Source organism: Pyrgilauda ruficollis, unplaced genomic scaffold (genome assembly GCF_017590135.1).
Source record: "Pyrgilauda ruficollis isolate IOZ18807 unplaced genomic scaffold, ASM1759013v1 scaffold26, whole genome shotgun sequence".
Classification (NCBI taxonomy): domain Eukaryota; kingdom Metazoa; phylum Chordata; class Aves; order Passeriformes; family Passeridae; genus Pyrgilauda; species Pyrgilauda ruficollis.
The window spans coordinates 3,603,085-3,627,231 of NW_024523933.1; the positions used below are offsets into that span (position 1 = coordinate 3,603,085).

The 24,147-nt window shown below is 48.2% G+C and overlaps 1 protein-coding gene across 1 annotated transcript; it reads right to left on the reverse strand.

The window, feature by feature from the left end:
• Positions 1-15,400: 15,400 nt before the first annotated feature.
• POU4F1 (POU class 4 homeobox 1) lies at positions 15,401-17,444 on the reverse strand. Its single transcript, XM_041471260.1, is given in 3 exon segments — positions 15,401-16,059; positions 16,062-16,359; positions 17,231-17,444. Coding segments are annotated over 3 exon segments (1,080 nt in total). The 5' UTR covers positions 17,354-17,444.
• Positions 17,445-24,147: the final 6,703 nt, after the last annotated feature.

Here is a 24,147-nt window from a genome sequence, read left to right on the forward strand (position 1 = left end):
ATAAGAGCTTTCCTTTCAAGAACCAAGGGCCTCTGCAAAGGATTTGTTGTTGTTTTTGTTAAGAAAAATAGCAAGTTTGAGATTGGAGAACTGTGCTTTTTAAAACCTTTCCATAAACTGCTCTCAGATCTTGTCCCTGCATCTTGGCAGTATGAGGCCACATCATTTCAAACTGTGAACAACAGAGGGAATGACCAGATTCATCCTGCAGTTTGTCCCATTTCACTGAAATACTTAGAAATTCTTAAGTAAGCTTATTTCTGCCTCTAGCTTCCCTCTGCACGACATGGTGGAATGGGGGGACAGCTATTCTGCTATGCACTTTTAGACAGGATTTTTTGTGGAAAAGAACAGCTGTTTATCCCTGGAATCCTTCCGTCTACAGAGCTGTCTGCAGTCATGGTTCAGTACTAAAATCAGTAAGTTCCTAGTAACTTCACCTTGAAGGGCTATACTCCTTGGGTGACATTTAAGCTCTCTTTTTCACTTCTTCTTTTTATTCAGATACTTTATTCAGTGTTATCCTCAGGAATCCCAAAGCTTCTAGGTCTCAATCAGGACTTGAAAGAAGGAATATTCTTCAAACAGGTCTTGCTGTGACAAATGTGAGTATTATGTGCTACTGTTCTTTACTGTTCTCCTCAAATCTCAGTTCCCCTAATTACACATTACATCTCTGAAAATTATGAATTATATAATGAGTCTAACCAAGACATATGCTGCATGTACTGCTTCAGTTATCAAGCAAAGATAAGAAAATAAAGCTAATCACAGGGAAAATATTTCCAATTAATCTGCCTCACTGTGTCCATGTACAAGGCATTAATTTACATTGGTTGGTTTTAATTTTAGCAATTAATGACTTTTTATTGTTAATGTAGGAACAGATCCCTGAGTAAGTGACAATAAGCAGGACAAATTATCAATTAAGGATGTATTTATATAAAAAGTAAGAGCAAAAGAACCTGTAACCCCTCAAGACAACCACGAATACAAATTTATTTAGATCATCCCCTAAAAGAGAATTCACCTCTCCAACAGTCATGATCTGCCTTTTTTTTTTATTAACAATACACGAGTTTTCAATCAAAATTGGTACCAAGTGAAAAACCTTCTGCATAGAGCATGAAGAAGTAGAGATTCACCTTTCTGACAACCTTCTTTCCTGTCTTCTATATATCCTCATAAAATATTTACTCTGCTTCTGAATGACCACTCTGATTATCCTTAGACTCCTTTTCAGATTCCCTGATGATGTCATGGAAATGTTAAACCCATTATGCTAAGCTAGGACCTCCATCTACTGTGACCTCTTGGCACTAGCTTCTGAGGACAGCATGACACTTTTACATAAAAGTTAGTCTTCCTTTGGGTCATCAATAGGCGGACTCGTAATACATCAGCACTTCAATCAACATCAGGAGAATTTACCCAAGGCCATGTAAAAAGTCCAAACCCATTCTGTGCTTACAATAAAGAGATTAAAGCGTCTATTAAAAGGTACAATTATTTTCCATTGGAAAACAAGCATTTATATTATTTCATGGGTCCACCCCACAGGTAATACATGGCATTCCTTTTCATTAAGCTATTAGGGAAGTGATTAGTGACTAGCACCCTGCTCTAATTATCTTTAATGTAGTGTTTCAAATTGATCATGCATAATGCAATTAGAAATCATAATTAAATTAATTTATATTGATTTAAGCCTTTATAAGTTGTTAATAACCATGGCCCATTACATTAATTCCTACAAGCCAACATTAATATTTCCAATATGCTGAAATATTTCCCATTTCCCCCCTTCCTCGCATCGGCCACCCCTGCAGGAGCTCGCAGGTGGTGGCTGTCGGGGATGCTCCCGGGCAAGTGTCCCCGCTGCCGGTGGCTCCAGCCTGGCCCTTGGCGGTCCAGCGCGAGTGGGTGCTGGGGAACGAATCGATCGCCGGCTCTAATGCGGGAATAATGACCGCTGCCAGGGCTGACAGCCGCCCCTTCGATTTCCATGGAGACGGAAAGACCCCGACAGCCGCCCAAGGGGAAAACTCGAGGGGTGGGAGGCAGAAAAGCGAGTTGGTGGGGGGTTACTGAAGGAGACAAGCCGTCCCGCGCCCCTCCCCCAGACCGGCTTGGGCCCGAGCTCCCCGCTGCCCGGGAGGGCAGGCTCCGGGGCGGAGGGGCTTCCCCGGGAGGCAGCGGGAGGCAGCGGGACCCGGCGGGGCTGGGGGCGCGGGCAGCCCCGGCTGCTCCCGGGCCATGTGGCTCTGGCTGCACCCCGGCCCGGAGAAAGGCTCCCAAACCTGCCCTCTTCTGACACTGACCTTGGACCGCCCCAGCTTTCCGTCCCCATCTCCCTCCTCCCAACACAAAAGCTCTCGAGAAAGTTATTTCCCCCCAGCTGCAATTAAACTTGTGTAGCGCGGCACCCTTTTCGGAAGAAATATGCATATGGACAGGCAGCAAATCACCCAGCGCGGGATGGCATGGGCCAGGCAGGACTCTCGAACGGGAGTTCTACCACCTCACCCCGTCTGCCACCTTTCCATCACATACGAACGCTCCAGGGTCAAAATAAGTTTTCCAGTGAGAAAGATGCCCGGTTATAATAAAATCTTACCGCGGGGGGTGTCACAAATCATTTAAGAAACCATCTTTGCTTAAATAATATTTCCTTTAAAATAAATTCGGGATTCGCAAATCATGATTTGGTTTGAAGAGGCATGAATTCTATTATATGTACAATTTAATCACGGGGTATTTAAAATAGACATTTCCATCTAAAATCCAATCAGAAATCAACACAGTACCTCGAGGCATTAAGATGATCATCTCCACTTTGCATTTGTAAACTGGTAGAAATAAATGTGGCTTGTGGATACCAAGAGGTCAAGTACGGCTGCTCAAATATTTTTCTTACAAAATGACGGATTTATTAGACAAATAAGTGGCCCGGCTGATGCAAAACCCCCAGTGATTGAATTTTGACGTTGAGTCAACAACAACTCGAACTACATCAGTGCTCCAAGATTTAGTTATGATGGTAGAGATTACTGAACAAATAGGAGGCAGAAATGAATACAGATTTCCTAGGATCTGCCCCCGGCACCCTCTTCTTGACATTCCCCTCCATATGCTATCCCTATTCACAGTGTATTCTAATTAAAGGACTGGGCTATGTCTTCTAATTTTACAAGAACTTTTAAATAATTAGTCTGGTGTGTGTTAAAAGGGACAGCTTCAGACATAAGGGGATTTCAGTCCCTTTAGGATCTCTCCTCGGCTTTGCGGTTATCATAGTCCCCTCTATGAGGAAGGGAGGAAAACGCCTCTGATTTGATTGCAGAAAGATGTGAGCCCTGATCAAACTGCCGTATGCAAACACAGGCGTCCGCGGTTCATTTCCAGCCCATTCAGAGAGAATGCCTGGGGAGGGGGTGAGGGGGAAGGGTTGTGTTAGGGATTTTGGTGTGAGATTGGAGGGCTTTTCCCCCTTCCCAGTGGAAAAGATGTTGAGGGTTCAGCATTCCTGTGAAAATCTGTTCACGGATCCAATCGCCTCTGAAACCAGGTTGGGCAGTAGCCTGCACTGCTTTGATAGCAGAGTTTTTACCACGCTGAATCTGCCCTTTCTCCTTCCTCCCTCTTTTTCCCCTCCCTCTCTCCTTCCCCCCCTCCCGCCTCCCCACCCTACAGGTGTGTGTATCCAAGGAGAGTTCCCCGGTCTGAGCGCTGTCAGCCGGCAGGGAACAAGCCGTGTGCTGGAAAGCCTGCGTGAGCTGGGCGAAAGCGGTGTTATTCTTGCTTCATTTCTTCAGCGCTTTGGAGCGTTACTTTTACTTGCTAATCACGAAGGGGCGCTTAAATAATTGAGAGTACGTTTAAGCATAAAGCAGTCAGTTTCTAATCTTTTCAGGGGAAAAGGGACTAATCTGCACCTGCTGTGAGAGCCCTTTTTTTATTTATTCTGTATATTACTTCCACTCCAAGCTGGACCTGATGGCTCCAATTACAGTTGAGCCTTGCAGAATCCATACCCCCCCTTTCACAGCCCTCTTCTCTTCTTTCCTCCCCAGCAATAAACTTTTCCTTGGCAGAGAAGAGGGAGCGGGGTGATCTTAACAGATACCATTTAGCCGAGATTATAATTTATTTATTTTTTAAGAGAAGCTCTTCAGAATTCCCAAGCTCTCCAAATCTGCCTTCTTTCTATTGCCTCTACTGTTTCATGTGCATATTTTAAGGAAAAAAAAAAAAAAAAAAAAAAAAAAAAAAAAGCACCACACGCAGGCTGTCATGGTGGTCTGGATAGTTTTTTGCTGGTTTTTTGGTTTTTTTGGTTTTTTGGTTTTTTAACAGGGGATGGCTCGAGACGAGTGTTTTAAAGTAGATTTTCTCCTATTAAGCGTTTGGGAAGAAATTGTTTAATAAACCTTTCTTGTACTACCTATTTTCCCTGACGTGTTTTTACTTTGGGTAGAGGCATCTCAGAGTATTGCCAAAGTTAATTCCGTAATTTTATCTCTCTAACCTACTTAGGATGCAAAAAAGGGAAAAAAAAATCCCGTCAAATTAAAGTGAGTCCTCCTGTCTTGCCTTCTCCCAGCAAATAACTTGCAGCACCTAATAAATCTAGATGGAGTTCCTCATATAGCCCGGTGCAGAAATAATTATTGTCCTGGCTTGTTTCATGTCAGAGGCCTCTTTGGCTCATCTGTCATGAAACCAATTTCACTTTATTTACATCCATTTGCTAGTTTAATTACTGTGCTGATGAATAGCCTGAAGGAATTAAGTTACGAGTCTTTGGAAACCTAAAACGACAGATATATGGGTTACCTTTTAAATAGAGAAAGAAAATGACGGGTGGTGTGTGCACCAAAATTTAAAGGTAATAAGAGACTATTTGCTAGGTGGAAATGCAGAATCAACTGACGCTCAGCCCATGTATTTCCCTCTGTATTTATGTAAAGAATTGTTTTGAAAGGCACTCATATTTTTGCAGATTTAATGCAATCTGTATTAAAGCAAAGGTTCTGCAAGATGGGTGCCAGCTTAAGATCCAGGCACAGAGGCATTCATTATTTTTTTCAGCCACAGAAAGAGGAAAAATGTTAGAAAATAAGTCGAAAGTAAGTCTTAAAGACACACTTCAACATAAGCTGTGCTCTGTGCCATGTGATACTTATCAATGGGGTTACTATCCTATGTCTGCAATTGCACAAATAGTCTCAAGCGCCTCTTCCCTCTTACTTGCCTCTCTGTGATGCCCTGTACCAACAGAAGGAATTTCAACCGGCTAGGGGATCTTGTGTGTTTTATATAAATCTGCAAAACAACAGAGCTTATCCTTGTATTAGCTGTAGCCTGCATCCTTTCCTCTTCTTCGAATAGTCATTTGCATCACACACATGCGTGTCACTTGACCTGGAGATCAGGGGTAGGGAACCTGCCCCATCCACCCTCAAGGTCCCTGCTGCAGGATCCTGGCACCCTGAAATGATCCTGCCCTCCCCTCCTCCACCACTCAGTAACTTTCCTGAGCTGCTGCTTTTATAATAATCTAGAAATTCAAAACTTCAGCAAGTATCTGAACGAAAGGTCACTTTCATGCTCCCTCTCGGTCATTGTGAAAGGGAAAAAAAATTAAATAATCTGGTGGCCTCGGAATTAGGTCGGGAGTGTCAATTGCCGGTCTGTGCCCCCACGCGTCACCTACGGACTGGCAAACGAGGTCCAGGAGGAGCCCGTGCGAGAGTGTTCATTCTAACCCTGAAGACAAAGTCCCCCCAAAGCCCTGTCCTCCAAACAAAAGTAGAAACCAGACCTGTGAGCCCGTGCATCTTCTCAGGCGCTGAGCCTGAAAGGCAGAATTTTATGTGGGGGCTTTGAGGGCTGCATGAAAAATTCACGTACACAAGAGCTTTTACAGCACTCTCCTATACAGACTGGTTCTTCTCCTTCTCCCGGTAATTTTGTGGATCCAATCCTTTCGTGGATCTCACGTGGGACAAACCTTCCTTGAAGAAATGATATGAGGCAATAGGCAATAGGGCAGATATAAAAGCGGTAAGGATGGCCAGAGCTCTGGCTGCCTGGGGGGGAGACGATGCTTGATTCGCTAGAAAAAGCCTTCTCCTCAGACACACCCTCTGCAAGGAAATGTCTGAAGGGGTGGACAGAGACCCTCTTTGTCACAGAAGTTGAGCAGCACTTTAAAACCAAATCCTTTGCCAGGGAAAACATGACGCATTCCCCCTTCCTCCCTCAAATATCGCTATCCACTAACCCGAGCTGGTTACACCGAGGCTATGAAAGAGCAGATCAAAAGAGAATTACAGCTGCCTATTCGAGGTACTCCGGGTCTTTATATCCGAGAGAAATGAAAGGAGAAAGTGTACAGCAACACAGGGTGGGGTATGAAAAGCCCCCTTCCCCCCCTCCCTGCCTCTCCCCTCTTCTCTCTCCCCCTTTGATTAATAGATCCATGTGGCTAACGGCCTGACATATGGTGTGCGAAGCAGCTTGAGATGGTACCCCGGGCATACCCTACGGCTATTAACATATTACAGGCTTCTGTGCCGCCGCAGACGGACAGAGGGAGAGTCAGGCCGACAGGGAGCCTCCCCTCGCCCCGCGCCGCCCGCCGCGGCCCGGCGGAGCTCTCCGTGGTGCTGAAGCGCCGCCGCTCCGCTCCGCTCCGCTCCGCTCCGCTCCGCTCCGCTCCGCCCGCCGCTCCGCCTGCGCGCAGCCCCCGCTCCGCCTGCGCGCAGCCCGCCCGCGGCGCCTCCGCCGTGCTACAGTTCAAAAAGCAGGAGTGCACGCCCAGGCGGATTTGAAAGTCCTGCGCCGCTTTCAAACGAAGAGTAGGAAAGCAGCACCGGCATTGCTCCTTGTATATAATCTAGGGATTTCTCTCCCTCACTCAATTTTTTTTTTTTTTTTAATTCTAGATTTAAAAAAAAAAAAAAAAAAAGATGTTGCTATGTATAGAACTCCTTTACCACAGAGTACACAAAAATTGCCTTCTGTGGAATCCAGTCGCATACACAATGCAGTGCCGTCTTGCAGTGCAGAAAAGACTTTCCTGCCAATGATCCAAAAGTTAGGGAACTCGCACCTAATGCACCTGGCGGTGTGGGAGAGAGGCTATTCCCAGCCGTGGTGTTTGGAAGGAGGAATTATATTAGACAAATAGTGGCTTAGAATGCAGCAAAACCTGAGGTTTATTTGATGCATTTCAAGGGTTCTGACAGAAACATACATCACCTCCTGCACTTTGCCTTGTAGATAGCTGCCCCGACTCTTTTTAACTTTATTCTGGCTGTTTTGCTGGGAAATAAATGCTAACACCAGATTAAACGTTTCAGGTAGCTTCCTCTTCTGATTTCAGTAAAATAGTGTTAATAAGGAGCTTTGATGTTGTTTTACTTTCAGACTGTATGCCTTAAGGCAGAAAAGCGCATAAAGGTACCTGGGAAAGTAAATTGCCAGAAGCGAAGAGCACCCCCCCTTTCAAAATCCTGTAAGTACTCCTCTCTCTTACATCAAACCGACCCTATGCAGAGCAGCGCGAGCTGTTTTGAGATTTCCTGGCTTTCACCAATATCTCTCCTTTCAATGCACACAGGGCGACGTGTGCCTCTGTGTTTATGTGTGCGCATATTTCAGTATCAGCAGCTGCTAATGAAACTGAAGATTACGGGGGAAAATAAGAAAGGGTCATTGCTATAGCTGCTTTTTTATTATGATTATTTTCTTTTTCCCTAATATGAATACAAAATCCCGTGGGGTAAAGCCTCCTAGAGATTTTCGGTGTGGAGTAAAGCGGAGTAAATGCAACGTGAGTAGAGAACTGTAGATCTCCACCACGCTGAAGCAGCCCGGAATAAAAGTTTCGTATCCTGTATGTACATTTCGGGCTTCCTTAGCTATTTGCCCAGTAGCCTCCTCTATTCTTTCGGGAGCCCAGCACATCAGCATGGCAGATTGCTCACACACAATCAATACATTTTGCATAACACGAGTCTCCCTCACACGCTCTCTTCTTCTCCTGCTCCCTCTCTATTCTGCTTTGCCTCTCGTCGGTGGCCAGGGTTTCTACACGGGGCTTTTTAAAAAAGAAATTAGCGCCGGCCATAGAGAGTCTCAAAAGCAAAAACTGCTTGCTCGCTTCAGAAATTTCGCTGGAGCCCACCACAGCGACCTTTCAAGCATGCGGTTCGGTTTCAGACAGACACAGCTTGTCTCCCTCCAGTATCTCCTCTCCCCCCCTCCCCTTCTATTCCTCTTACAGCAGTGCTTTAATAAAGTCACATAAGTGATTGAAATTAACATAAATCATTATTAGTTATTAGGATTTGCTCTAAATTACTCTGTGAATATAACACCAAACCCCATCTGCCACTCCTGCTCTAGCAGCAATAGATTGCAGATAAAATAAATGTCCTTACCCCATTAGAATGTTCCTGTCTCTGTAGCCAAAAGCCAAACAAAAGCAATAAATACAGAGCTTTTTTCTCTCCACTATTCAGCTGTGACTGTTTTCATCAGCTCTTCCTCTAGAAAAGCTCAATAGCTGCCTGAAAATATTGCATTTTATATCACCAAAGGGCGATTAATATTGCATTAACTGTATTTAACATTTTTTAAGCGCGAGTAATCTGAAATGAGTAAGTTTCTGTTACTAAATACAGGGGATGTCAGAGCTGGTGAAAACAGCTTAAAATATCTGTATAAACAGATTATTTGTTTCATACTTTGTATTTTTATAATGTTATGGTATAGTGTGCTCTGTTTGAAGTAGAAGAAGCCATGCTAATGGTCTGTTTAAAGTATTCTGACACTGTCTGGAGACATCCAAGTCTCTGCCTTCATTAAATGTTTATTGTCAACACTTCAGTGAGGGAAAGCGTCGTGCAGCACGCCTCCCATCAAGCTGTCTTGACAACAATTACTAAAGTTTTTAATTAGCCTCTTGTTATAATTCATTTTATTAATTTTCTAAATCTCAGCCCATGAATTATTAACGGCGGCCCCGTAATTGTGTTTGCCGCGGCGCACGTGATGGCGGCGGCCCCGCCGCGCCGCGGCTCTCCCGGCGCGGGTCCCCTCCGCGCCCCGGCTGGGAGAGCGGCCCGCGCAGCGCCGGGCCCCGCTACTTTATCAACTCTTAAATAACATAATTACCGATAATCAGACCCTCGTCTGGCAGGTGGAAACAGGCTCCCAAGCGGATTAGAATTCTGCTGCTGATCTTTTAAAAATCAATTAGGCTTGCCTCCGCTTTGGAATCAGCAGGTAAATATAATAAAGCTTTAAAAAAAAAAAAAAAAAAAAAAAAAAAAAAAAAAAAAAAAAAACCCCAAAAAAAAAAGAAAAAAAAAAAAAAAAAAAAAAAAAAAAGCTCCGACTGAAAAGCGAGATATAAATAACTGGAGGGATTTAAAATCGTTTGGGAAATGCCAGAATAACACAGGGCACCACCGGCGCTATCAAGCTTTATGTGCTCGAGTCCGTCAGAGTTAAAATAATTATCTTTCGACAAATCTATTTCTCTTCGGAGGAAAGGGATAACACAGGGAGGCGGGGAGGGAGGCACATAAACCATAAAGTCAGTGCTGTAGGATACTTCATTCTCCTTCTGGGAAGCCTTTTTACTTGTTGAACCAGGACCGAATTAGTCTTAATATCACAGGAGAGTAAAAATCAATACGACCGTGGCAGTGGGTGTCTGTTACTCACTTATGATGGCCTAATCTAAGTTGAAAGCAAGCGGAGAGCAAGTGTTAGGCAGAAATTCCGGGAGCCAAACCGCGCCTAGCAGATTTAGGACTGGAAAATCGCGCTAGGAAAGAAACACTAGGAAAGCGGCGAGATCGCTGGGTTGTGGAGAAGAAGCCTATTCAAGGGATGACAGCAGCGAAACGTTCGCCGGCAAGGGGCACAGGCTGGACTGCAGGAGTGGTCAGAGCCGCCGCCCGGCAGCGACTTCGGGCCCTGGCACATGGGCAGTGGGGGGATTTCTGTATCTTTTTGGGCACAAATGGCTCTTCTCTGTGCGAGAAGCTGCGTACTGTTGGGGAATAAATGTGAACACATGTTCTGCCTCTTCGTCTTTTATCTTACTTTTTTCCTCGGATGTAAAAGTTTTAATAGTCCTTAAGTTAAACCTTATAAACTGACTCTTTCTTTCTTTCTTTCTTTCCTTCAGTGAAAAAAAAGTCTTGTGTAAGTGAATTTCCACTGCTGGATGCTGTCAACACTTTGTTTTATTCTGATCCGCGTGTACAAAAGTTTGTATACATTATGCTGAAGTGAAGAGAGGCAGAGATTTAGTGAGCTATAATTAGTTACCAAACAAACTTTTGTCAGTAATTCGGTTTATATAATGACCATAATCAAGGGCTAAGTTATGTATATTGGCGCCTCGTCTCCTTTCCGCGCAGCCCGTAAAAGGATGTGTTCATGTTGACATGCTATCTTCTTGTCAAGGAACATCCTTTTTAAAATAAAGTAAAAAAAGCAACAACAAAAAAAGAAAATCAAACCAAAAAGCATACACACAGATCTTACATCTTTTAGCTCTGCCTCACAATTTTAAATTTCTTTCTTCCACCCGGGCAAGGGATGAAAAGCCCTCTCCGCACGCAGGTGTTTGCAGTATGAGCCCTCTGTCTGCTCTCGCTGCTGGACCCGGGCTCGGGGCGGTTTGTCCCAGCACCGGGACCCGCCCCGTGCTCCAGCCCGGGCGAGCGGCAGGGTCGATCGGCATTCTCACCCAGCGAGGCACTTTGGAGTCTTTTATGGCTCGCTTGTGGAAATCAGTGAGAAGTTACAATTTATCTTCAACGTACCAGGGCCGAGTGTCTTTTAAAAAATTATTAATTTTTATATAAAACCTTTTACATACTTTAAGTACTGCGTTTAGAGTGATTAACGTCTTAAGACATCATTTTTTAAAAGTAATTTCCCCTACCCCGACTGCCTGATAAATTTTAATTTTATATTAAAACTAAAAAAAGTGTTTAACCACTTTTCCCCCAGAGTTAGAGATGCTTTGGTACACTTAGGTAAGCAGGCTGAAGGAGTTAAAAAGCAGTTCAAAGGAGGACGTCTGCTTTCCCAGAGGGGCTGTGACTCCAATTTGGGAAGCAGATTTTGCATGTGCAGCTGTCCCTGGACGACCAGCCACGGCGAGCTCCCGAGCAGGGCTTGGCTGGCGGCACGGCCATGAAGCCGCACCAGTGCAGGGACCGGGCTCCCTGGCCCCTCTGCCAGCGGGAACACGGCGCTGAGTCCGCCTCAAAGTTGCCTCTCAAACCAGCAGGCGGAAAGGGTCTCGGCGGGGAGGGCGAGCATCCCGCGGCGCCTCCGCCCCCGCGGAGCAGGAGGCGCGGTGAGGGCCCCGCACCGCCTGCCGCTGCCCTCGCTGGTGCGGAAGGGAAGGCGGAAAGTGCGCGCCTGTGCCCGCGGGCGCTGCCTGCCCCCAGCGCTGCCCGTCCGCCCGCCGGCGGAGCTGGGGCCCTCCGGTGCAGGCGCTCTTTCTGCCGCGACTGCTTCTTCAAAGATTTATATGTGACATCTTATTTTAAATTAACTTTTGAGCCCTGGGTTTCATTCATCCATCCACGCACCCACCCACCCGCCGCCTGCCTATCTATCTTGCTGCGATGCGAAGAGACTTGCTTGCAGTTTTACCAGCCCGGCTTCATCTCTGGGACCTATATATTCAGCTGACCTATATATTCATCCACTGCTTTTCTCCCAAACCGACCCTTCTTCAGGTGCGAAGGGGTCGCAAAGGAGGAAAAGAAAAAGCTTCCTCTTTCTTTCTTTCTTTCTTTCTTTCTTTCTTTCTTTCTTTCTTTCGAGGCATTTATTTAAAAGGCCTCACGAGAATTTTGTGGTTTTATGAGCTATTCAGATTCATCTGACAGAAAGTGGGACGTTTTGGTTTTGCACAGTTTCCTACCATCAAAAATAGGAAACTCTGCAAAGCTTTTATTTTCACCATTTGTTTTATTAGCATACTTTTTTTCCCCCTTTGTACTCGATAAGGATTGTACTTATCACAAAACAAACTCCTCAGCTTTTCAGTACATACATCAGTCATTACTGAATGATACAAATGTGGTATCGCTTTCAACATTTCAATCATTTGGGGCAGATGAAAAAGAAAACCCAACATTTGTAATTATTTTTATTTGTTCATTCCTGACTCTCCAAAAAAATGATATCCGGTAATACTTTTCTATAAAATAATATTTTTACAAATGCATTTATTAAAAATTCTGATGACATTTCAAGTTAATAACAACAGAAACAAGTCAATTTCCGGTGGACGAGATCTATGGGTTTTTTTTAAAAATACCTTTAGTGCTTATTTTTAAACATCAACAGTTGTTTAAAATCACAGCTTTTTTAAACGTATTATTCTTTTCTGAACATCACGTGTCTTGGTTCACAGATTTACCGGCAAAACTAAAAAGATTTGGCTAAAATATGTCTACAGAAGAAATAATCCCAGCTATTAAGTAACTTTTTACATTTGGCATCTGATCTAGTCACAGGTCATCAGAAAATAGAAAGAGGTTCTTTGATCACTTGAAGCAGTAGGTGGCATCCTATACGTTCCTAATGAACAATTGCATTCACAACATAAGGAGAGATCAGTTTAGGATTTTCATATTTATTAACCCAAAATAAAAATAAAGTATCTTGTTACATAATTAAGTGCAATTAGGCCAGTCAGAACAACATATAAACCTGAAACCACCCAAGCTTTTCTTCTTTATACATATTTTGTAGGTGCATAATCCTTTCCAGCACACTGAAAAGAAATACTTCAGAAGTCCTTCTTAAAATTTTACTTTGATTTATATTCTGCAGTTATAGAATAAACTTCAAGAAACACACGCAGCTAATATATAGTTAATTTTATTCAGAGCACCGATTTTCACATAAGAGCTATCTCAAAGTAATGATTTCTGGATTTAGCAGAAAAATACATCTCTCACTATTTTCTTTTTGGTAGAATTAGTCTTATCGTCTAACGGCCATACCTTGAATTTACCAGCCGTGGAAATATTTTTATTTTTTTTAAATGCACCCAATAATGATAATAATAACTATTCTGTTTTTACGTTTGTTTTATTTGTAAGTATGCTGGGACACATCTCCCTGTTGTATTTTGGCGTACAGAAATATTTCTGATAGAAATTAAATAGAGTAAAGACACAACCAAGGAGAAAGCTCAGCAAACATACATGGACAGGTAGATTATTCAGTGAGACATTTCAGGATCCACACGTGATTGCAGTTTGTAACCTTTGTTGTTGTTGTTGTTGTTGTTTTGTGCATTAAAGAAAATATTTACAATCGTCTTTCTTATCTTTTTTTTTTTTCTTTTTTCCCCCCCTCTTTTAAATCTAAATACAAGAACGTGACAAGAACGTTTGTGTTTTCGGTGAAAACAGGCAGTTAAACTGTGAAATTACACCATCCACAAAAGATTCTACCAGAAGCTAGTCTATTTAGTGCTCAGTTTCAAAATGCATAGAATGTTTGCGCTGCAAACAATGATACACAAAATAATAATAATAATAAAATAAATAGATAAATAAATAAATAAATAAATAATATTGAGACTTTATCACGGATCTTTCTATGCCTTTTTCTCCCTCTTTTCTTTTCCTTTCTTTTTAATTTTTTCCTTTTTTTAAAATTCTTTTTTTTTTTTTTCAGATCATGTCATGCATCATTTCAGTCTATTGATTGTTTTGATTTAAAAGAAATGGTATTTTTTTCAGAAATTCTTTTTTTTATTCGAAACCCTCAGCAGTCTCTCGGCAAGAGACAGAGTCAGAGATGGCTTCTGCACATCACTCTCTTTTTTACCTAACAAGCCCTGATAATTTTGTTTGTTTTCAATCCGTGAGGCACGTAACGCACCTTGACGATTATTAGCCATACCAGCATGGTTATTACAGAATAACATCATCGCTTCCAATCCAGGAGACTGTGATAGTGCAAATTGAACCCCACACACCCCTACCAAAAGCCTTCCTCCACATAACGTTTATGATACACAATAAACGACTTTTAAGCCCAAGTGGTTTTTTTTTGTCGTGTGTTTGTTCCCAACATGCACATCCCTCAGAAACAAATGTCATTTCAAACTCATCACCGGTGATTTCTTTTGCCTACCGGGTGCAATAACCTCCAGCCCTTGGAGGAAACCAAGGGGGGACCTTAGCCTAAATCCAGCAGATTTTGTGGGGATGCCGGGGGGCATACGGTTGGGAGCAGCGGAGAGGGAGGGAGGGAGGAGAAAGAACATAGTTAACCATGAGACTTCATGAGTCTGAACATAATCTTTTGGAGAGCATCCCCGCTCTGGCAGGTTTGGCATCTGCCTCCAGATGCATCTCTGCAGAGAGAGGGACCCGTCTTTGGACACAGCTGGAAACGCAAACCACGCGGGCGAGGGAGGAGAGACAAAGGGGTTGTGGAGTAACTTTTTTCCCCCCTTGTTTTCCTTGAGCTAGCTAGGATTATTGAGGCAACAATGGAAAGGAAAGGGACTGCTCCCTAGCCTCGGGGAGCCGCTGCCCCTCTCCCGGCCCTTGCCCCGCTCTCACCGTTCCCCCGGCACAGACAAGACCCATCGCCAAAGCCTCGCGCAAAACCGCGTTCGAAGGAAAATAAAAAACAACAGGAAAAAAACCCCAAAACAAAACAAAGAAAAATAAAGACTAAAACAAACAAACAAAAAACCCAAACCCAAGCCAACTAAAGAAAAAGTTCCCCGCACCAAACCACCGCTGTCTTCATTCATTACTAAGCCAGGGAAAAGAAAAAAAAAAAAAAAAAAGCAGAAAGTAATGAAAAGAGACCCAAACCAAACGTAGCATCATCATCACCAACAGTTTCGCCTTCCGGGTTTGTTAGTCGGTTTTGTTTTCCTTCGGAAAGTTGTGACTTAGGTTTCTCGGTTTGTGGCTGTTGCTGTCACGGTATTTATTGGTGTGTGTGTCTGTGTGTGTTTACGCTGTAAGTTGCTCTTTCTCCCGCTTTCTGTCGGGGGGCTGGGGGGCAGAGAGGGGAGAGGGCCGCAGAAGTGACCCCCCCCGGGCTTCTAGAGCGTTTTTACCTCCTCTCTCCTCCTTCTTCTCGTTGGTGTCCCGGTGTCTTTTTTGTTTTAATAATTGATAGCGCACCCCCCCACACGCACGACCCCCCTCTCCCCGAGTAGTTCGCGTTTAATTTCTACATCGTCCCTTGGTCCCCAGGAGCCTCCCGCGGCGTCTCAGGCGACGGTGGCGGTGCGTGGGCGTCCCCCGCGGCCCCGGCCCGGCCCCCCCGGTGCCCCCGATGCCGGGGCCGCCCCTCCCGCCCGCCCCTAGTAGGTGGCGGAAAATTTCATCCGTTTCTGCTTCTGTCTCTGGTTGCAAAACCAAACCCGCACCACGTTCTTTTTGAGGTCCAATTTCTCGGCGATGGCGGCGATCTTCTCGGAGGAGGGCCGGGGCTGGACGGCGAAGTACGCCTCCAGCGAGCGCTTCTCCGGGGCGGCGATGGAAGTCCGCTTGCGCTTCTTCTCGCCCCCATTGAAGAGCTCGGGCTTGTTCATTTTTTCCCTCTGGGCGCCCTCGGCCTCCTCCAGCCAGGCCTGCAGGATGGGCTTGAGTGCGATCATGTTGTTGTGGGACAGGGTGAGGGACTCGAAGCGGCAGATGGTGCTCTGGCTGAGGGAGCCCACCCCCGGGATCTTCAGGTTGGCCAGCGCCGAGCCCACGTCGGCCTGTGTCACCCCCAGCTTGATGCGGCGCTGCTTGAAGCGCTCGGCGAAGGCCTCCAGCTCTCGCGGGTCCGTGTCCGAGTCGCAGATGGAGGCCAGGCCGGCCGCCCCTACCACCGCCGCCGCCGAGGCCACCTGCCCCGCGGCGCCGTGGTGCGCGGCCACCAGCCCCGGGTGCGGCAGCCCCGACGGCATGTTCATGGCGGCCGGGTGCGAGAGGTGGCCCAGGCCGTGCATGTGCGAGTGCGGGTGGGCCGAAGTGGACCGCCGCCGCCTCCGCCGCCGCCTCCGCCGGGCATGAGCGCGAGGGAGGGGGAGGTGATGTGGTCCAGGAGGTCGCCGGGCTCCAGCGCCTGGTGATGGTGGTGGTGGTGGTGGTGGTGGTGCGCCAGGGGCACGGTGGAGGTGGAGGTGCAGGGCACACTGTTCATGGTGTGGTACGTGGCGTCGGGCTTGAACGGGTGGCTCTTGCCCTGCGAGACGGCGATGTCGACGGCGGCCAGAGCCTCGGCCCGCGCCAGTAGGGTCTCATCGAGGCTGGCGAAGATATTGCTCTGCAGCTGCAGGAGACACAAAACAGAGCGGGGTGCGGGGAGAGGAGGGCAAGGGGGCAGAGAGGGGGCAAAGTGCGGAGGGGCAAGGGGACGGGCGGGGGACAGCGTGGGGTTGCGGGAGCGCCGTGGAAAAGGAGGGGGGAAGTCGAGGGAGGGGAGAGAGAGGTGGGCAAAGTTAGGGTGACGGCCGGGGAGCCGGCAGTAGGATCAGCGTGTAAGGGAGTACGGGATCGGGGAGAAGAGCCAAGAGATTGGGGGAAGCGTGGTACCGCAGGCGACAGCCCGGGGAAATGAGGGGAACCAGGGGGATGGGGTAGAATAATGGGGGGATGGGAGGGGGAAGAAGCGAGAAGAAGGAGCAAAACAGGAAAAGAAGCAAAGAGTAGAAAGGTAAGGAAGCAAGAGGGAATCGGATAAGGAGAGAAGGAAGGAATGAAGGGAACAAATAAATTAATAAATTAAAAGGGGGGGAATTGGAACGAAAGGAGAAGAGAAAGGAGGAGAAGAAATGGATCTGTAACTCTCAGCTGGGGAATTGTGTCAAACACAAGAGCACATAAAACGCATTCCTTTTCAGAGGCCGAGTCATAAAAATTAATACAGAAAGTGGATGAAGTCGGAGACTCGTGTGAACACCGCTTTCAAAAAAGATCACAGGCGCTCAGATGATTGCAGAGGAAGACATGAAAAAAACATTAAGCGCCGCTTGTCAAAATGTGCCTCGCAGCGGTTTTTTTATTAATGCACATACACATACATGCAGTATACAGAAAGAGAGAGAGAGAGAGAGAGAGAGAGAGAGAGAGAAAGAAAGAAAAAAGTGCGTGCTTGTAAGGGAGAGAAAGAAAGAAGAGAGCTGCAGCTGTCTGTCCCTTACCGGTGGAGTTGGTAGACATGCTCTTCTTATTGCTTCCGAGCTGGAGTGTAGAGAGGGGTATTTGTGCTCAGGTAGGGTGGGATGCATGGCAAAATGAGGCTGTTTGCTGTTCATGGACATCATCTTGAAGGCTTGGCATGTAAATCCACAAACACTCCTAAAGTCGGGAGAAAAGTGCTCTCCGGGCTCTCTCCTCCCGCCGGGGGAAGCCGCTGACAGCGGCGGGTGGCGGTGGCGGAGCCGGTGGTGGCGGCGGTGCCGCAGCGGACCCTGCCCCCGCCGCCGCCGCTGCCGCGGTGGCCGAGGCTGGGCTGGGTAGGCGAGCGGGTGGCAAGGCTCCCTCCGGCCCCCGCCGTCTCCCTCGCTCCCTCCCTCCCTCTGTCAGTTCTCTGCCTGCCGCTGCCCGGCGCCGGGCGCGCTGCGCTGCGCTCTGCCCGCACCTGAGCCCCGCATCCCGTGGCTACCGCCGGGCGGGCTCTCGCGAGAGCGCGGCGGCTCCGGCTTTGACAGACATCAGCTGTCTCCCCCCCTTCCTCCTCCTCCTCCTCCTTTTCCTCCCGCCGCCCCCGGTCCTTGCCTCCCCGCGCCTTGTTGCATCTCCCGCAGCCCTCGCCCGTCTCACCGGGGCGGCGGCGGCGGGGCCACTCTTATAGCGAGCGGCACCGAGCACCGGGCGGCTGCGGCACCTGTGGCTGCCACACGTGCGCGCTGCGCGGCCACCAGCGCGGCCCGGGGCGCCCCGGTGGGGCGGGGATGGGCGGGGTGCGGGGCTGGGCGCCCCTTCCCTGCCGTCGGAGCGGCGCAGGGAAGCGGCCCGGCCCTCGGCACTGAAGCACAAAGGTGCTCTGCCCCTCCGCGCAGCGGAGCTCTTCCAAAGAAAGGGGCGCCCTCCGGCCGCTCCCCGCTGCTGCCGCGAATTGTACACCGGCTCTTGGAGAAGACGGGCGGCGGCAGATATTTGTTTGAACCACTCAGATGCTATTGTTTTCCCTGTAATTTAATTTTCCCCCACCCCGTGTAGTTTTATTGCACCTATTGCTGTGCCAGGCGCCGCGGGTGACAGCCGCTGCGCCCACGCGGGGCGTCCGTGTGCGCGCTGCGCGGGCAGCGCCGCGGAGGTGAGACTGCATCTCCTCCTGCCGCCCAGCCCCAACTCCTGCTCCCTGGGAAAACCCAAGGGGCACTGGCTTGGCCTGAAGCAGTTCTCTCTTTCTCTCTTCTCTGTTTCTTACTCTTCTTTCCCTCCCTTTTCTGTGGTTTATCCTTTGAATGCTCTTGCCTTTGAATCAAACAGTTGAGGAGTCACCCTGTTAGTATTATGAGTGTTTCGGGATTTCTGTCCCATTTTAGAGGAGATTCTATTTTTTCTCGTAGTTGTTTATGAAGACGGAGGCAAAACTACGGAAGGAGCCAATCTGCTACTGCGCCTGTGAGATGAGTACGAATCCTTAGCGAGCGGCCCAAGGTGAATCCTGTCTGTCCCTTGGGGCACGCTGGAGCCGTCCCTATGACAGATCAGATGCTGCCTTGCTTTTTTTCAGCAGGGCTGCAGGCAAGCAGGCAGCGGGGTGTTTGGATCTGGGATGTGACAGCCAGGGAGTGCATCGGAATTGTTTCGCTTCTCCTGAGCGCCTTTTATTTATGCGCATAAACATAGCAGAAAGGTCACGCAGGAAAACACACACGCGCACACAACAGCACACACCACAACCCCAAGTGAAGACACATTTGTCTTCATAAGCCTTTCCCTAGATCCCTAGCCAGTCCAGGAGGAAGGAGGGAACGTCTGCCAATTACTTGTGCGAGAGGGAGCCAGGTCTCCATCCATTACCGTGTCCCCTGGGGTAGCGAAATGCAACTTCATCTCTGAAGGGGGTGAACTTGAAACTGGGATTGGGCTCTCCTTATTTATCGAAATCATTGTATCAGAATCCACAAATCATACAAATAATACTTTATGTGTATTTATTGACTTTTTTTTTTTTTTTTTTTTTTTTTTTTTTTGGCCATGAGTTATTCTAGCCACTTCTCAGCTACCATCCATTGTAAAGGAAAACCCTCCTGGGAAAGGGATTGGGAGCAAGGAAGTGGGGAACACCTCGTTTTTTTCGCCAAAAAAACGCCCTTGCTGAAAAGCGCCCAGCTCCAGGAGCAAGGCCCGAGCCCAGCAGGCTGCCGTTCGCGACCATGGCGAGATCCAGCCCAGAGCCGCGGTGCCCCTGGGCTGAGCCCGGCGGGGCAGGGAGGCAGATTACCGGGATCACGTCCTTGTCCCGTGGAGGAACGCGAGGGATGCTGTTCCTTGGGATGCATGGGTGCTTATCAGGATGCCTCTGCGCGAACCCCACTCTCCAGGATGCTGTCAGATCAAGTTCATCAGGTTTCCCGAAGGAAAACGCTGAGAGAAGGGAAAATGGTGCAAGTGGTGGCAAAGGCGGCCGAGCGGAGGCTTTCTAGGCTAAGCGGTGACCTGCCTTCCTGCCCACATACCACCGGGCACTTGCTTTGCCTCTGCGGCCGGGTCTTTGACTTCTGGGCTGGCAGGGGCTGGGTCGGGGCAGCGAGGGCAGGCAGGGCAGGCAGCCACCAGAGGAATGGGGAACATACGCCTGTGGCAGGCGCTGCTGGGCGAGACCTTCTCCTTGGCTGGAGGAACATCTGCCCCCATCAGTACTTTTAAAACGACTCCTTCTCTTCACTGGCTTATTTTTTAAGGCCATAAAGGCAGATAATTCAGCCTTTCTGTCACCTCCACCCCCAGCTCTAGCCGGAGGGTGAGGAGGTGAGGACCTTTAGGAGTTCTAAGGGTCCCACCTCCGAGATGTCTTCTGAACCCTGGGATGGGGGTGGGCACATCTGGGGATGCACAGCTTGCGTTATACATCCTACTGGATTCTCCTCGGGGGAAGCAGTCCCGCCCGGCTGGTGACACACCTCCTGTCAGGGGCTCCTCGCTTCTTCACTGAAGCCGCCCGGGTGGCGGCCGCCCGAGGCACCGGGGTGACGGCGTGCGGGGGAGCGAAGCCTCCCGACCCCGGGGAGGAGGCGGGCTGCTGCCGGCTCCTGGGGGGGCTGCTGCCGACCCCCCGCCCCCTCCTGCTCCCCGCTGCCTCCCCGAGGCAGACGCCTCCTTAGGGAGTTGCAGCCAAGTCTTCCCTCTGTCTGATCTTTCAGGAGAGGGGAGAAGGACAAGAGGGGTTTTTGTGGAGCAACATTTGGTCTGTCACCTATCAAGTCCCGGAGGAAAAACTCTTCTTCTCGATCTTTGCGACTTTTTTTTTTTTTTTTTTTTTTTTTTTTTCCCTCAAGAGCTAAAGCGCTAACTTTAGGCTAACTTTTAAAGCAGCGCTAAAAATTGCAGCCTGACCCGCTACTGAGGTGCTGCAGCCGGTCCCGGCGCCGCCGCTGCCCTGCTGCTTGCTTGGCCCCACCGGGTGTAGGTAGGGGCTGCTGCCCGAGGGGGCTCCCCGGGGCCCGCCGGGACCTGCACCCCGTGTCACTATCCCCCGGTGGCCCACCTCTCCCCTCCACACACTGCCAGCTCCCCGAACAGACGGCTTGAGCCAGGATCAGAATCGCGCGGGCCTGGTAATAGATTTTATTTTAATGTTCGCTGTTGTTTCTATTCCTCGTGGGTACGCCCACCCTCATGAATACTGATGGCAATAAACTCGCAGGCTTTGAGGAGCAAGTTCATTGGCGACACGAGCATGCTGTAACCCTACGTTTATGGCCAGAGATGCTCAATAAAGCAAGGGAGGAACATATATATACACATTTACTTGTCTCCCGTAGTTTTCTCCGGCTTCAAATGCAAGAAATAGGCAGAATTCCTTAATTGACTGAACTGCCTATCTCGAGAAAGCAATAAAGTAACCCCTTATTCCCACAGTGAAACGATTTATAAATTAATTACTGTAACCCATTGTATTTGATTTCTCTTTTTAGGATTCCCCAAAGATGAATATACTAAAGCTTATGATATTAACTATTAACGTCTGATCATAGTTTGCTATATATCCCGACTTTAAAAAAATAGCTAATGTGGATCTCACCGCTCACTCTAAACCCTCTGGATATCTTCATTTCAGCAAATGTTAGCTTTACACTTTGCAGTCGAGTATTTGTCCTACCCTGAGTGTCACTGGCAGCACTGAGGCAAAACCTACAGTACATGTGTTATTTGGTGAAGTTCACAGAAAGTCAATATCCCATTTAAAGTAAAAGCTATTTTCCCTTTAAATGATCAAAATTAACCTTCAGAAGAAAAAACAAACAAACAAAAAAAAAACAAAAAAAACCAAAACGCACAACAAAAAACAACCAACGCTTTGGGTGAATGCACAAAAAGTATTTCCTTGTCCTAGTGAGGAACTTTCCTTGCATCAGCAAAGACCTGCTAATTACTAGTGTACAAGCCGCAATAATTGCTTTTGCAGCCAAAGTGTAGAATGTTGTCATATTAAAAATTGAAATGCTTGATGGTGATTTAAGTCCCAAGGTAGTTCCCAACGTCCCCTTTCGGGAAAGGAAGGAGACCGGAGCAGCTAGGGAGAGGTCCGGTGAAAAACACTACAGTCCTGTTAGTAGTAAAGTTTCTCGCTCTTTCTTTCAAGTGATGCGGAGGAATTAAAAAGCACACCGAGAAGCCCCTCCAGCAAAACATCCCAGACCCTGCTCCCTTGCAGCCCCGCTCCTTGGGCAAACCAGCTGCTGGATTTCACTCTTGTCCAGGATCGCTCGCTCTGCACGGATGCCACGTTTCGGTGGGGTAGCGGGAAAAGGCAGCTTTCCGTCCCCCGGGAGAGGCACGAAGAGCGCTCCGAGGGGGCAGGGGTCGGTCGCCAGGCGCGTCTCACCGCGCCCCAGGGTCCGCTCGGCTGCCCAAACGGGGAGAGGAGCGCTCGGCTCCCCCCGCCCCCCCGCGAGAATCAAAGCACCTTCCGAGGGGCTGGGAAGTAGTTGCCTTGTCATGTAACACATTGCCCTGATTTATTATAAAATTTTAACGAAATCATGCATATTTTAACAGCCTTTAATCACTGCATGAAAATTTAATTCATGAACTGTAGCGCGTTTAAATAAATGAAGTGTTAATTCATTAGGATTAATTAATTTGTTAAAGGATTGTGTGCAAGGTTAAGGTGGAAGAAAAACTCTTTGTTGGTTTCAAGTCTTAATCACCGCGTTTTGTTAACAGTGAAGGTGGGAAAAAAACCCGCAATGAGGGTTTGTGTGGGGCGGAGGAGCCCGGCGAGGACAGCGCCGGGGAGGAGCGAGCCCGCGGCCCAGGGACAGGGGACACTCGGCCTGCCCCGGCCTTTTTCCCTAGCTGGGGACCGTAATTCTGGCTGAGCTGGTGGAGGTCGAGCCCCCGGCGGGGAGGGATGGTGCAGGCGCATCCCCACGACCCCCTCTGGGCAGGGCATACGGGCTCCGTGCCGCTTTCCCGGCTGGCAGCCAGTGCCAACACTTCCCAAAATCTGGAGACGGCTCTAAGGCGGCCAGGATAAAAAGCACCCCCGACACTGTTTTCTGTGAGAGCCGGGTGGCCGTGGAGCCGCCCAGCCCTGTGGCTAGTCCGTACTGCTTTCCCAGGCATGCTACCAAGGGGAGAGTGACTCGGGAAAGGGATATGGACTCTTATCCCGTCCCTGGGTTCCCCCGGCACTTTCTGCTGGCTTGGAACGGGCACCCGATGGCCCCATGAGCATGATGTAGGAGTAGCTTGGCTACTTGTCTTTTTAGCTTCCCTGAAAATCAGCACCCACGCAGTCTGTAAGAGCTTTAGGGAGGAGATAATGTTTTCTACTTAGGAGAAAAGCTGAAAAAACCAGGAACACTCAGCTTCATTTGTTCTGCATCCCAGTTTCACTCTCCTGTTCTCTCTCACCACATTCACAGCTGTCACACACAGGCTTTCTCCTGTGCCAGCTGTGCTTTTCCCTTCACCCTTCAGCTAATGAAGATGGCTTTTCCTGTTAGGGCTGGGGGACACTGAGGCTGTAACTCAATGCTGGGCCACAAAGGCAGAATAGCCAGACCCCCGCTTTAGGGCAGGTGTGACAAGCAGGCAGCTTGTCACAGCAGTAGAGGACTGCTGCAAGGGATCAAGGTGCAGGAAGGGCTGGACCTGGATTAGTAGCCAGAGGGGCAATCCTTGGAATCCTTGTGGAATAACCACAAACCTCCATACTGAGTCACCTCAGAGCTGCTTTTCCCTGGTTCAGACCTGGGAAGGAAAAAGCATAGAAGTCTGTTTACATGGGGATGCTCTTATGCCAAAAAGTAGCAAGAAAGGGTGTCCACAGTCTGCAAAATTTTAACCATAACCACAGCACAAGAGGTGTGTAAGGACAGTACTTCAAGCCTACAGTTGCTAGGAGTCAGAGGCATCACTTGGATGCTGTGCAAGAATCAGGATCAGACTCAGTTTAAACTGCCTTGAAAGGGCATTACTGAGTGAAACAGGTGAGAAATGAAGGCTGAAGGATGAGTGACCAAGTTAGCACACCCGAGGCATCACTTGGATGCTGTGCAAGAATCAGGATCAGACTCAGTTTAAACTGCCTTGAAAGGGCATTACTGAGTGAGGGAAACAGGTGAGAAATGAAGGCTGATTGACCAAGTTAGCACACCTTGTACTGCATATAGAAACTGTGCATTGTCCCCCTTGGCCCCCATTTAAAGGTTCTTCAAGAAGAGACAGTAGAGCACATTTAAAACCAAACACTGCCCAAGTCTGTGTCTGGTGCTCATATGCAGAGCTATTCACCTGAGGAAGCACTACTAAGCAGAAATGGACTCTCACAAGGCCTGTAGGGAATGGTGGATAAGCAGGTCACTTGCCAGACTTTGTGTAGGTAAAACTGAGGATAACTAAGTAAAAACTTGACCTTAGCACTCCTGCTTTTACA